General features: G+C 36.0%; 1 protein-coding gene across 1 annotated transcript in view; it reads right to left on the bottom strand.

The window, feature by feature from the left end:
- Positions 1-3727: 3727 nt before the first annotated feature.
- Positions 3728-15605, bottom strand: part of SCN1A (sodium voltage-gated channel alpha subunit 1) — a gene marked incomplete at both ends in the record, with an annotated part of 86258 nt that continues 74380 nt past the window's right edge. The window contains 5 exons of the mRNA XM_081241748.1: positions 3728-4905; positions 7079-7349; positions 8921-9018; positions 12234-12468; positions 14007-14060. Coding sequence (XP_081097874.1) covers positions 3728-4905; positions 7079-7349; positions 8921-9018; positions 12234-12468; positions 14007-14060 — 1836 coding nt within the window. The remainder of the gene's footprint in view (positions 4906-7078; positions 7350-8920; positions 9019-12233; positions 12469-14006; positions 14061-15605) is intronic.

Here is a 15605-nt window from a genome sequence, read left to right as displayed (position 1 = left end):
TTGAGACAATGTAAATGTCCTATTCCTCATCAAACTTTCACCCATGAGTTTTAGTATTCGTTGATTATTCTTGCATGAATCAGTTGTGATTATGATGGTTGCCAAGTGATAATTTTCTAACTTCATTATTTCTTCTACATTTGTTCATTAACATTCAACTGTAAGGAAGAGATATTTCCTTTTCTCCATTTATTTATGTCAGTATATACTTGTGAATTCTTATTTTATTGAATGGGTTAAATCTGTTACTATCATTACTTGCTATGCAAGATAATACCAAAATGAATATGGTGATTTATATGATTATGTTTTGTATTTGGAAAGGTACCAGTGAATACTGGTATGGATGTGGAATACAAAAAAAAAATCTGTAGGGATTATGCTATAATCCTTATTTTTGTTGGTTAGAAATGTGAAATTCTTTTCACCCACTGGTAAATCAGAATTAGTTGTTGTGGTGTTTTAGGGCAATGATGTCATGAAGAGACAAGGTCAGAAAGATGAAGGATGGGGAGAAGCACTGTGTGTGACCTCTCCTCTTTCCATCAAGTACACGTTCCTCTTTCAGGCTTCATAACTGATGTTGTGCTACTCTGATGACAGGTGAGGGCTTCTCTTTACTCTTAAATTTAGATGTTTCTTTAGCTGTCACTTTCACTGTCTGGACCACTCCAGGAAACTCTCCATGATCTCTGTGAATTCTGTGCTTGACTTCACTGTATTTTCGCCAGTTCCTGTTTATCTACCAAAGTTGGTTAGATTAAGCCTCCAAGCTAACCCAAGGCAAATCTTTGCCTCGTGCCCACTTTCACGAGATATTTAATCATTGTATCATCCAGGCAGGAGACAGATGGCATGCTGAAATGAGGCAACAGAGAATGTTTTTATGAAGGGGCCATTTAAAAAGTTGTCAGCAAGGTAAGGGGGAAATGACGAGGAATAGGGAAGTCCAGCCACAGGTCTTAAGGAGCAAGGCGGAGAGTGATGACCAGACCCTCAAAAGAGTAGCTCTCATTGTAGGAGGGGCTGTCTGACTGGAAGCATGACTATGTTGATGAATGCAGCACTGCCAACCCAGAGCAACCTAGCAAAGAAGACACGGAAATAAACACCCAATTTTACTGTTCTCCCACTGGTGTTTTCCTGATGGTATTTTCCTTCTGGGGCTTCCCACTGGCCAAACAGATTGTGATCTAGAGGGTAAGAGAGCCCACTGATGCAATTTATAAGGCCACCCTCACACAGAGCAGGATGGAGGAGCATGAAAAGTGGTTCTGGAGGAGCAAACAAAATACCCGACTCACAAATTGCAACTTTTACTATTTTAATACAGTTCTGAGAGATTCTCTTTGTACCTCAAGTGGCCATCCACCATAGCTCTGGTTCTCATATCCTTCTTTTCCTTCTGGAGCCACCAGCTTATGCTCTAGCTTCAGTCCTTTCTCCTAACAAAGACCACATCCTACTGCTTGTAGCCCCTGGTAGTTCACTTCTCCCAGGCCCATTCCTACCCCAGGTTTTCTTGCTGTCAGCCCGGGTATACCTCTGTGTGTGTGTGTGTGTGTGTGTGTGTGTTTAGGTCCCCTTCTCCCCCAATTTGTACAATAAAAACATCTTCATCTTGTTACACAACACCGTTAACTAAAAGTAACTGGGCAAACAATGAAATAAAAAATGTAATCTTTATTAGTTTTGCACATTTTTAATGTTGGTTAGCATCATTTAGGGTAATAGTAGCATTTTCCAGCATGCAGTTCACAAATACATTTTAAGTAGTTTTAAGAAAAAGTGCCTATAGTTTGCTTCTGTAAGAAACACAAAATGTCCTGATATAACTGACTACGTAAGTTCACTACTCTCTGCTCTTCCAGAAAAAAAAAAGTTGTGAAACCCACATTATATTTAGAGCAATCTAGAGCGGCATGACTCCAAAGAAATGAAAACATAAACAGAAGTTAGAAAAAAAAGGATAAAAATGAAAAATAAGCACTATCTTCAATCAGTTAGCGTAGGAACTACCAAAAATGTAAATAAAAATTTATACCTTTTTCCAATTGCAAAGCATAATTTGGATGTGAGTTGTGAACCTATTTTTGCCCTTTAAAATTATGAAGTAATCTAAAAGTAGCAAATGTAATAAAAAAGCAGAAATCTACAACTACCCTGTCTTGTTTTCATTTCTTATTTAGCAAATTTCTTCCCTGAAAAAGTACGGTGGACAGAAAGTAAGAAAGTGATTGTGATATCAATCTTAAGATTATTTCCTCTTCATACTTATGTACATAATGCTGAAAAATAAAATAAAATGACTTTTTATAGTACTTATATTTGCTTATAAAACTCTAAACACATTTTAACAGGTTAAGCAGTGCTTTTTTTTTAAAACATGTCTGTACAGTCAGGCTATACAACATATGGTATCCACTTAAAATTTAAAAATAACCAAAAAGCTGTTAAAGTGCTGCAAACTATTGCTTAATGACTTAAAGAAATGAGATCTGTTGAGCAATTTCTTTGACTTTACCAGTGACATATGGTTTCTCATAAATGAGATTCTGAGCAGTGCGAGAAACCAGATACAGCAGCATGGTAATTAGAAACATGCATTCATAGCATCCAAACTATCTATAATGGTACAGAATACATTATGTTACCTGTGTAAAGCTTGCACTCTACATTTCTTGTGGTACATATTTGATGCAATAAATACTGTGCTTAGGTCATTATTTGTTTGCTCAAACGTGCACCACCGGGTAAAATGACTATTTACATAATAAATAGCATTTCATTAACATATACATTGTCAACCTTGCTGAGCTGAAGATGGCTAAACAAAGTGCAGGATTAAGCAGAAATTTATAAAGCATTCTTTTTGTCAATTCCATCTTTAGGGGGGAAGCAATACTTATTCAGGTTTTTAAATACAAGAAACAAAAACATAACACTTATGACTCCAGACATTTGAGTGAAGTTTTCACCTGCTAAGATTTCATGGGCTATCCCCCCAAAATGATATAGTTGGTCTAGGGGCTGGATTTGACAAGGTCAGCAAAGCACCTCCAATTTTCACCTAATTACTGCTCCCAGAAACATGGATGGAATTTAAGAACTCATTGTTTTCCTCGTGACTTTTTTCATGCATGATCTCTGAGGGTAGCATGCCCTCATGCAAACCACATCTCTGTGCAGATGGGAGGCCATGCAATTACCATAACCCCTGGTGGCATACCTGTTAGAGAGGTCCTTTAGTCTATTTCCCAACAGAAACCCCGTTTACAAAAATAGTCACATATAATAAACAACATATGGACTAAAAAAAAGATGAATCCACTAACAGATTTTGTAAAAATGTGACAAATGTGGCAGTCGAAATGCAAAGAGTGGATACAATTACTACACTAAAGTGTTTCATGTTAAACAACCCCGAATTATAGGTTTGCACCCCTTTGAACTGGTCCCTACAGTCTGAGTAGCCATTTTGTCTCTTGTCTTCAGCAGTGTCAGCTGGTAGTGAGAACAGTAACCTCCTGTCGAGGTCATCTTCCCTTTTCAGAGTCACAGTTTTCCGACAAGGGGTCACTGTCTGATTGTAGGCACTGACCTTAAGTAGATTTGTGTAAAAACAGTCAGTTTGGCATTGACCTCCTAAAGGAGTCCTGTTGACCAGAATACATCACCTTCACAGGCTGTAAACAATTTGTCCCCCAGTGATTTTGATTTAATTTTTTTATTTCCCTTTGGCTTTCTCATCTTTGCCTTCTTGCTCGTGTTTTTCCACGATTGGCTTTGTTACCCGATCGTAGGAGGGTGGACAAGCTGCTGTGGACATGGTCAGATCAGTCTTCTCTGTAATTGAGTTTTCATTTATTCTGTCAATTACTATGTCTTCTTTTATAAGAAGATTAGCCCCACCTTTGATTTTATTTTTGTTATATGTAAATGAAGCTTGCTTTACAGTTCGCTTTAAAAGGTGGCGCCTGTACGCACGCTGAATAATAACAGCAGACACCTCCTCTTGTTTTCGTTTTAAAGTCGTAGTTATTGGCTGATAGGAGACCTTTGATGGGTTGGAAGCCATGAATCGCTCTTCCATCTGTATTCGGAGAGCATCCATCTCTCCACTCTCCCCCAGAACCCGCTTTGTAAAAGCAAATAAGATGTCAAGACAGTGGATCCTGTCCCCACTGACCATGGGCAGATCCATGGCAATGAGCTGGAGTTTGTTCGGTTGTGGCAAATTGAGGGGAGGTTCAAGAGCAGCTGCAAACTGAGAGAGTTTTTCAAATTCCATGAACTGGGTGGCATTGGGATCAAACTTCTCCCAAACCTCATAGAACATCTCAAAGTCATCCTCACTCAGGGGCTCTGCACTTTCTTCAGTAGCAACACTGAAGTTCTCCAGGATGACAGCAATGTACATGTTCACCACGACCAGAAATGATATGATGATATAACTGACAAAAAAGAAAATCCCCACAGATGGGTTCCCACAATCTCCCTTAACTGAGCTGCCAGGGTTAACTTTATTAGGGTCACAGTCTGGAGGTCCACTATTAAGAATAGGTGCTAGCAGTCCATCCCAGCCAGCAGAGGTGGTAATCTGGAACAGGCAGATCATGCTGTTGCCAAAGGTCTCAAAGTTGAACATGTCATCAATTCCAACCTCCCTCTTAACATAGGCGAAGTTGGACATACCAAAGATGGCATAGATGAACATGACCAGGAAGAGCAGGAGGCCGATGTTAAACAACGCAGGCAGGGACATCATCAAAGCAAAGAGCAGTGTGCGGATCCCCTTGGCCCCTTTGATCAGACGCAGGATTCGGCCAATCCTGGCAAGACGGATCACTCGGAACAGGGTAGGGGACACAAAATATTTCTCTATCAGCTCAGCCAGAAACATACCTATGGATAAAAGATCAGAGTATCAACCAGTGAAGAAGTTATCCATTAAAATAATACTTAAATTTCTGTTAAGGCTCCCAGGTAAAGTTCAGAGTACTGAAATTCAGTTACTTAATCTTCAATGTTACATACAGACAATACATATATATATATTATAGATAAACCTTAATTTCAGCATTCAGCATTAAATTCAACTCAGTATTTGCTGTGGACTAAATTCTGTCCACCCACCCCCACCCTACCACCAAATTCATACATTACAGCACTAACCCCCCAAGGTGGTGGTATTTGGAGATAGGGCCTTTGGGAGATAATTAAATTTAGATGAGGTCATGAGGTTGGAGCCCTCATGATAGGATTAGTGCCCTTATGAGAAAAGACAATAGAGAGCTTGCTCTCTCTTTCTCCCTGCCACCTGAGGACACAGTGAGAAGACAGCCATCTACCAACCTGGAAGAGAGCTCTCACTAGAAACCCATCATGTTGGCACCTTGACTTGGACTTCTGGTCTCCAGAACTCTGAGAAAATAAGTTTCTCTTGTTTAAGCCACCGAGTCTCTGGTAATTATTATGGCAGTCCAAGGTGACTATGACAATATTCAGTTCAATAAGGATTTTATAGTACCTTTTGTCTTTGAGGGATATCTATAGACTAGTTTTAGCTTATACAAAGTCCCAAGACTGAATCTAAAAAAACATATTAAAAATTTTCAAGTCCATCTTAAGAGCAGTAGCCAACAGTATACGTACACGTTTATAAGAATTCAATGATTTTTTTCTGAAAATGCCAAATCATATATACCCTCTATTCAGTCCTTCCCCATCTAAAAGTATCTGCAGTTTTTAATGCTGTTTTCAACTCTCCATGAACTTGATGCTTCCGTAAGCTTCTACTATAATATTCATATATATATATATGTATATATATATATATACACATATATATATATATATAATACATATATATATGTATATATATGGTCTGGTGCATTTCTTAAAGGGTTTAAGCTGATGCTCTTTCTGGTTTCCTGTGTCTGACACTGGTCTCTCAGCTCTCTTCCTTAAAGCTTCTTTCTCCATTTGCCTTTAAAATAATGAAATAGTGATTGAGCTGAAGAGGAGCTCAAGAAATTAAGTACCTTTGAGTTACACTACTTCATTCTGTAAAGAGTAAGTAAGTATGTGTGTGTGTGTGTGTGTGTGTGTGTGTATGAGTGAGAGAGAGGGAAAGAGAGAGAGAAAGAGAGGTGAATAAAACTAAGTACCCTATCCACAACTAATTACACCACAGATTACTGTGGGAATCAAAGGCTACATACAACATATGAGTTGGATAGAAAATCAACTTCTTCAGAGGGGGGAATGGCATAAAAATCTGCCCAATGGAGGTGCCCCCTATTGGATCATAAAATATTGACCCAATCATATTATTATCTGGTTTAGGAAAGAATGAATACTTCAGGCCCACAGGCAGACTTCTTCACTTCACTGGAGCTAGAGTTGTATCTTGAATGAGATGAGCTATTGGTCATGTGACCTGTTTAACATTCCAGGCTTTGAAGTGTATGACTGATGAAATGATGTTCCATGCCACATCACTTCTTTTGTGCATCATTACTATAAATTTCAAGGTAATCTACAAAATATCCCATACCCTGCATTAAAGAACTTACCATCTGCAATTGCTGACATTTTGCTGTTAGCTTTATTCTCTTTTCACTCTATGCTCTTCCTTACTTGCCACCAGCTTCCACTCCTGTATACATGTTAATGACTCTGTGTCTAAGTCTCTGATGCACTGTCTCTCCTGAGTACTAGACTAAATTTCTAGTCCTCTCTTCAACAGAGCTATTTAGATATTGTATAGACTATTCAATGTCAACAAGTCAAAAACATCTCAATCTTAGTTAACAGCACATTTCTAGTTCAAATAAATGAGACTTTGGTATATTGACAAATAATATACCTAGTCTAAAATGCACAGAATAGGATACAATACTCTATGCATAGCAGGAGCCTCATTTTGTAAGAAAGAGAAACACACCAGTATGGAATACATTAAAATTTTCACAGTGGTTTTCTCTGAGTGGTCAGATAACCTCTAATTTAAACTTGATTAGTCTAACTTTTACTTATATTGAGCTGAACTTAAGAGACCTGAAATAATTCTTACCTACAATGGAGAGAATGACAACCACAAAATCAAAAATATTCCAGCCTATGGTAAAATAATAATGGCGGAGGGAGATGAGCTTCAGCACACATTCTCCAGTGAACAGCACAATGAACACCAGGTTGATACGTGACAAAATGTTAGTCACATATTCACTCTGATCGTCGGTTTCCACCATCATTGTGACCATGTTGAGACAGATGAGAATCATGATGCTTATGTCAAAAACTTGTCTGGTTACGAAGTCAAAGACCATTCCTTGAAATTTGTTCTGTAGAAAATCAGAAATGCTTTTAGCAACAGAGGTGTTTTCCTGTACACATTAGCTTCTACATAAGTATTTTCTGCACTAACTGACTGTCTAGTATTATACCTAGGAACCACTGGCCCTGAATTTTGTAGAAGATGGTTTATAGCACATTGTTTTTTAATTTAGTTACCTAAATTGCTATTTACCAAAATGTATTCCACAGAATAACAATCCCTTGTCAAAAGGGGATTTCTGATAAGAAACACTGCATACTATACACTTCTCTGAGAGGCACAAAATGAATATTGATGTATTAAAATTATGAGAAGTTAAGAAACCTGCTTAATTTTGTTATACCAGAATTTCCCATGATCAGTTGGACCATGAAGCAGTTTCAAAATATAGTATCTGATAACATTCCACTTGCCTTATTCTCAAAGAATTGTTAGAGGGAACTTGTCATTTTCATGACACACCGATAACATTATGCATTTCAAGTCCATGTGTGGCAATACTGATGCTCTTCCACCAACCAGTCTTTGCTGACATTGTCACACACAGAATGCTGAGTCTATACAGGGATAATCAGGCCAGAATGACATTCCTTAGCTTTGATGTCACAAATTCATGTCCCTTGTCAGTGATCTATGGTTCTGCTCCCTGGTTCTGCCACTGTCATTCACTACAGGCCATTGTCTGGCCCATTTCCCTAGGCCACTGAGGAACTTTGAGGACATCGTCTATCTTACATTTTTCCTACATATAGTTGACTCATTTTTACTTCCAGTGTTAAGGCTTAACAGAGGACAGTATATGTTTTTCATCATTCTCAAGAAGGCAAGTGTTGGCTAGCACAATATGAATATGAATGTTCACTAGCATTTTATTCCCTAAAGCACCCCAGGAGCTGTTTTAACCTCACAGGTCATCATCATAAAAATCAGTACAATGTGGGATAAGGCTCCTCCATTTCATGGCAGTTATCTCATTGGTTCATCATGGAAACATGACATTTGGTTATTTATCATCATGAATTGTACTTATTGACTCTGACTTCTGTAGACATTAGTAATTTCTAACTTTATAGCCTTATATATGAATATTAGATACTAGAAGTCTTTCCTTCTCCAAAACAACTGGTACCTCTAATGAAAAATAAAATGGAAGTAAGGTGTTATTTCACACAACAATTCATCAACTTGTTAATCTATCAGAAAACTGCATGTTTTTTAACCCCATCCAAGATTACTCTTCTGTCTAACATTACTTGGCAATTATTCTGAGTTATATGATCAAATTCCTTGTGCATATCACACTGCCTATGTGCCCTTTGCCATTTTGTTTGGATTCTAGTTGTGTAATTCTAAATGCCTTGAAGATAAGGGTGCATTTTCTGCTTCTTCTTTGTCCTTTTGGTCTCTCCCTTTAAAAAATAATTTTTACCATTACCATAAAAGGTATGAATTAATGATGCTCTAAAAGTGGGAGAAATCTTTGCTGCTGGAAATGTTAGCTGCTATCTCTTCTGTGAGAAAACCCATGCAAGTTTTGTTTTTGTATTTTTTTCCCCCATGTCATTTGGTATTTCTTACCCCTGGTCGAGGTATAGGCTTTTGAGGCTTTTTTGATCCTAATTTTTTCATTGCATTATAGTATTTCTTCTGTTCTTCTGTCATAAAGATGTCTTGTCCTCCAAAGTATAGAAAAGAAAAATCAAAACTGGTTAAAACTGTGTCCCTTTGTACATAGTTTTTTAATATTAAACTTAAAATAGGAAAGGGACAATTAAAAAAGGAAATGCAAAATTCAACCAATTAGCATAATTATGCCTGGGATTTTAAATTTGAAAAATTAAAACTAGTTTTTAGATACTATAATCTTATTTATTTCTCACAATCATCCAAAATTGACTTTATTATTTTCACTATTATTTTATGGAGGAAAAATTCCCAGAATCTGAGAGGTTAAGTATTTTACCCAAGACCGTAAACTCAGGAAGTAGTACAATTTGATTCACTGAGACACTAAATACGTGGTTCCTTTCACTACACACACTGCCTTTCAGAAGTTAAAGACAATGATTTTCTTATTCATATGTAGCAAAGATTTAGAGTAGGTATATTGCATGATGGTTTACATTTACTCATAAAAAGCCACTTTCACTCTGCCAAGAATTGGAGCAAAAGGATGGAAAGGAAACTGGCCAAGTTGGTAGATGACTTAGGGGAAAAGTCAGAGGTCATACGTATGGCAGGTATGTGATATGATAGGCCAGTAGGTACAGAGGATTAGAATTCAGGCTAATAAGTGAAACGAAATAGCTTGATAATGACAACGGAGTAATATCAGTAATAATAAAGGGGGCTAAGGGACAGAAATGTTCCATAAGTGAAAGAGTCTCATCCAATGAAAGCACTCATATAATAAGAAAACAGACTGAGCAAGTGAAATGAAGGATCAGTACTCAAAGGAAGAAAAATAAATGGCAAAAAAAAGGCCTGAAAAACATATTCAAACCTACTAGTAATAAAAGACATGAAAATTAATACAATTTTCATTTTTCAAATATCAAGTACCAAAAAACAGAGAGAATGTTTGATGCCAGTGAAACAGCAGTGACCTGAGCACATCTATACGCTTTTTTTTTTTAACATCTATATTGGAGTATAATAGCTTTACAATGGTGTGTTAGTTTCTGCTTTATAACAAAGTGAATCAGTTATACATATACATATGTTCCCATATCTCTTCCCTCTTGCGTCTCCCTCCCTCCCACCCTATCCCACCCTTCTACGTGGTCACAAAGCACTGAGCTGATCTCCCTATGCTACACGGCTGCTTCCCACTAGCTATCTATTTTACATTTGGTAGTGTATATATGTCCATGCCACTCTCTCACTTTGTCCCAGCTTACCCTTCCCCCTTCCCATATCCTCAAGTCCATTCTCTAGTAGGTCTGTGTCTTTATTCCCGTCTTACTCCTAGGTTCTTCATGACTCTTTTTTTTTCTTTGATTCCATATATATGTGTTAGCATACTGTATTTGTTTTTCTCTTTCTGACTTACTTCACTCTGTATGACAGACGCTAGGTCCATCCACCTCACTACAAATAACTCAATTTTGTTTCTTTTTATGGCTAATATTCCGTTGTATATATGTGCCACATCTTCTTTATCCATTCATCCAATGATGGACACCTAGGTTGCTTCCATGTCCTGGCTATTGTAAATAGGGCTGCAATGAACATTTTGGTACATGACTCTTTTTGAATTATGGTTTTCTCAGGGTATATGCCCAGTAGTGGGATTTCTGGGTCGTATGGTAGTTCTATTTTTAGTTTTTTAAGGAACCTCCATACTGTTCTCCATAGCGGCTGTATCAATTTACATTCCCACCAACAGTGCAAGAGGGTTCCCTTTTCTCCACACCTTCTCCAGCATTTATTGTTTGTAGATTTTTTGATGATGGCCATTCTGACCGGTGTGAGATATCTCATTGTAGTTTTGATTTGCATTTCTCTAATGATTAATGATGTTGAGCATTCTTTCATGTGTTTGTTGGCAATCTGTATATCTTCTTTGGAGAAATGTCTGTTTAGGTCTTCTGCTTATTTTTGGATTGGGTTGTTTGTTTTTTTGATATTGAGCTGCATGAGCTGCTTGTAAATTTTGGAGATGAATCCTTTGTCAGTTGCTTCATTTGCAAATATTTTCTCCCACTCTGAGGGTTGTCTTTTGGTCCTGTTTATGGTTTCCTTTGCTGTGCAAAAGCTTTTAAGTTTCATTAGGTTCCATTTGTTAATTTTTGTTTTTATTTCCATTTCTCTAGGAGGAGGGTCAAAAAGGATTTTGTTGTGATGTATGTCATAGAGTGTTCTGCCTATGTTTTCCTCTAAGAATTTGATAGTGTCTGGCCTTACATTTAGGTCTTTAATCCATTTTGAGTTTATTTTTGTGTATGGTGTTAGGGAGTGTTCTAATATCATACTTTTACATGTACCTGTCCAGTTTTCCCAGCACCACTTATTGGGAGTATGAGTGGGCATGTTACCTGGGGAAAGCAAAACACTTTACTCTTGGAATTTATCTTAAAGAAATCATTACAGGCTCAAATTTTTTTGGCACAAAGACTTTTGACCAGGCACTATTTAAATTATTAAAGATTAGAAACAACCTAAATCATCAATCTATTGGAAAATGGTTAAGAAAATTATGATAGTATATATATGAATACTTAACAAAATGGGAAAATACTTATGTTAAGTCAAAAAAATTTATAATTATAGACCAAATAATTTAAATAACAAGGATATGTGTAGAAAAAGTTTGAACAGAAAAACATAAAATGTGAATAGTTACTCCTGAGTAATGATATTTCTTCACTTTCTGTGTTTTTGATAATATGCATATACAACTGGGATGATAAAATGGGCTACATAAGTGATAATAATTAATAAAGAACTGTTCAATTCAAGGCTGGACTGATAGCTTGTAATTAACATCAGGGAGATCGAAGTGGGAATACATAAAATGAGCCAAAAAAGAATTAAAAAATGTGAAAAGAAACACTAGAAGAAGCTTACCTGTCATGCCTAATTTACTGCAAAGATTTTAAACGTTTTTGCTGGAAAATATATTTCAAGGAGGGAAGTTGTAAACATAAAACAACAGGTTGACTCTGGGAAACAGCTATATGCCTGGGTTCTCTTCTAGTTCTTTTTTTAATTATTCTTTTTCAAAAGAGAAAATGTGGTACCTGAGTATTTTTTCTTTAAAGGGGAGAGAGATTTTGTGAACTTATGCACAGGAGAATGGAATACAGCCATTCTTGGCTTTTTATACCATGAAAGACATGGGCAGTGAATGGCAGAGGGGGAGGATGCAAAAATAGATTTTAATATATAATCCCATTTGGTTTCTGAGTTAAAGTACTCATTTGGTGTTGAAAACCCTTCAAATAATTTATTATCTCAGTGGGAGAGAAAATATTAGAAATACTTATCTTCTTCTTTTGCTGGTTGAAATTATCTATGATGACACCAATAAACAGGTTCAAGGTGAAGAAGGACCCAAAGATGATGAAAATAACAAAGTAAAGATACATGTATAGACTTTCCTCATACTTAGGCTGGAGTTCCACCTACAAAAGGAGAATATTTTGTAAGATATTACAATACATTTGATGCTGGTAGTCACTGGTGTTTTTCATGAGAATAGAAAAGAAAATTTCTAGTAACACTTAAGCAGTACTTTTCTTTATTTCCTCTAAATCAGCTACCTCTAAAAAAAAAATCTCTGAAATTGGCCTTTAGGATAATTTTTTATGTGAAAAACAGAGTGTTCTCATGTGAAAAATACAATATGATGGTTTTGAAGTGTATTTTTTTCTAACTATAAATACAACTAATATCTTGCCATTTGGACAGTAGTGTACTAAATTTGGGGCTTTTTTAAGGTATTGCATTTTAATAATTTTAAAATTAATAGTGAAAAAAATTTTACATCAGTAAATATGCATAGACTATGTTTAGAAATAATCATTCCTGATGCATGAATTTATTTAGCAAACAAGAATTGAGTTACTTATTTCGATGTTTGGCATCCTGCCTGTAACATTATAACATTCATTGAATTTTTCGGATTGAGTAGACATAACTGGACATGCCATCTGCTAAATCCTCAACTGATAATTTAATCTCTAAATTGTACTCATAATAAATAAGCATTTGAGCTTTTACTTAGCACTTAGTAAAGAGGTAAAGGAGTCACTATAGATAGTGCCCTAATAGATTCATGTCCTCCTAAAGATAACAGAGTTAAAAACCAACCAAACACACAAAACAAAAATAATAAGGAACAAAGTGAAATAACTCATCTCTGGAGGATATCAGGAAAGTACTCAACATAAAACTGAAGCCACTTATGGGAAATGCACATCAAGAAAGATAAAAATGTGCTTATCAGATCAGTTCAAAGATTCCAGGGGTAAAGTTCATTCTTCATGATTATAGAAGATGGGACTTCAGAATGGAAAGATAAAGAGAAAATACTAAATTTTACAAATTTTGAAGAGCAGAGTTGGAATGAGCATGGATTTCAATTCTCTTCTTGAAGCCGGAAAAAGACTATTGTAGGAGAAATCAAAAAAGTAGGTCTTAGGTGATAGAAACTTAAAGGAAACTGTTGATCACAGAAATGATAACAGTCTCTGTAAAGGTTCCAGTAAATTTATGGATGCTATAATCATATAAAAGAATTGATTTTAAAGTGACTATTACAGAAAGCTAAGGCTGCCTAGACAACATCCCTAACTTGTCTAATATGGAGAGTAAACTACTGATGGTAACCATGTATTTCTTCACATTTGCTCCAGCATGCCAATATTATTATTGATTATATAATTGGTGGATAAAAAGGAAACAAAATAGAAAAATAGTTAATAGACAGATATTTGTTAGTTATTAAATATACTCATGTGTTACATTAGTTTGACTTCCATTTTGATATATCTTACTAAGGTCTTTCTGATAAATACTACTATACTTGAGTATTAACTTGAGTCATACTTTTCCCTTTTTAAAAATTCATTGTAGAATCATTCCATTTAGCTGCTATGCTCTGTTAATTTTAGTGCCTAATCAATATTGTGAAAAGACTTAGGATGTAAAGAATACTTACATTTCTGGAATCAACTGCTGCATACATTATATCCATCCATCCCTTAAATGTGGCCTATTAAAAAGGACATGCATGTTTTACTTGGGAGTAAAAATAATTCAGACCTGATGTTTAATAAATATTCTTCCTGATATATTTCTTTAAAAGGAACATTTTTAAAAGACATCTCAAAACAAATTTTACATGGATTATGGACAACATCTCAGTAAGTCTCTTCATTTCTAGACCATATAATAAACAGAATGGTCATTTGATATATCTTCCTGCTTGAGAACCAACTCACAAATACTTTTCAGTTCCTTTTTTTTTAACATCTTTATTGGAGTATAATTGCTTTACAATGGTGTGTTAGTTTCTGCTTTATAACAAAGTGAATCAGTTATACATATACATATGTTCCCATATCTCTTCCCTCTTGCGTCTCCCTCCCTCCCAATAATGCAATATAAAGTGCTATCAAGATTTGGTGGAATACTTTTAGAAAGCTTTACAAATGCCAACACATTTGGCAATGTTTGTAGTAGCAAAACAACTACAACTTAGACCTGACGATCATCCACTAAAATCTATCTACAAGTTGATCAAAGCGACTGAAAGTTTATGATTTCTCTTGATTGTAACACTCTAAGGATCATACAGGTATATAAAAAATCAGTTGCAACTAACATTTTAAGAATTTTAAAGCATAACATCTAGAAATAATCCTATATTCCACTTTCTTCTCTGTAAGTTTTAAAAATAATACTCCTTGTTTTTTTTTCTGTTTGTTTTGTTTTGTTTATTGGGTGTTTTTTTTTGGCCATGCCACATGGCATGTGGGATATTAGTTCCCCAACCAGGGATTGAACTTTCGCCACCTGCGTTGGAAGCACGGAGTCTTAACCACTGGACTGTCAGGGAGTCCCTCTTCTTTGTAATTTTTGATGAGAGTGAGTTAATTTGGGTAAGAAAAGTGAAAAATAGTACACTTGGTATTCCAAGTGTAATAACTTACAGTAATTTGTTACTTGCCCTAGGACATGAATTTTGAGCCCTACAGGCCTGAGAGGATTATTCCTTAGTGAGCAAGTCTAGCAAAAAGCTTTCAGCATCTGTATCTCAACACATCTTTGTTTTTATAACGCTAACACTTGTGAAGTGGTAGATGTCATGGGAAGAAAGCCAAGTAAGGGTGCTTGTGATGGCAGTGAAGAGAAAGTAAAGTTTCTTAGCTAGAAAATAGAACTTATTTGTCTATCAAAGAGGGAAATGTTGAATGTGTCAATGGCTGAGGTCAATGATGGAACAAGTTCATCACACACTAGGTACAGGAACAGAAAAAAGTGATTCAAGGAACCATTTCAATGAATTGCTAATCAACAGAGAGATGATTCTGCATAAAGCCAAGTATAAATCAGTACTTCAGTAGCAGAATTTATTTAATGGCTTCATACAGGATCTTTACCCCTTGTTTAGCATTTTAAGGGACTGCTTGAAATTTTCAATTTTTCTTTCTCAATTTTATGGAGGAAGTGATATAAATCAGTGATATTTACAAGTGTGGTTATTAGTTAAGTGTTAGGATAAGGGCCCAAGGAAATATCATCATGTGTCTACGCT

The sequence above is a fragment of the Mesoplodon bidens genome (genome assembly GCF_964165515.1).
Source record: "Mesoplodon bidens genome assembly, chromosome: 8".
Classification (NCBI taxonomy): domain Eukaryota; kingdom Metazoa; phylum Chordata; class Mammalia; order Artiodactyla; family Ziphiidae; genus Mesoplodon; species Mesoplodon bidens.
This window is presented reverse-complemented; position numbering and strand designations above follow the sequence as displayed.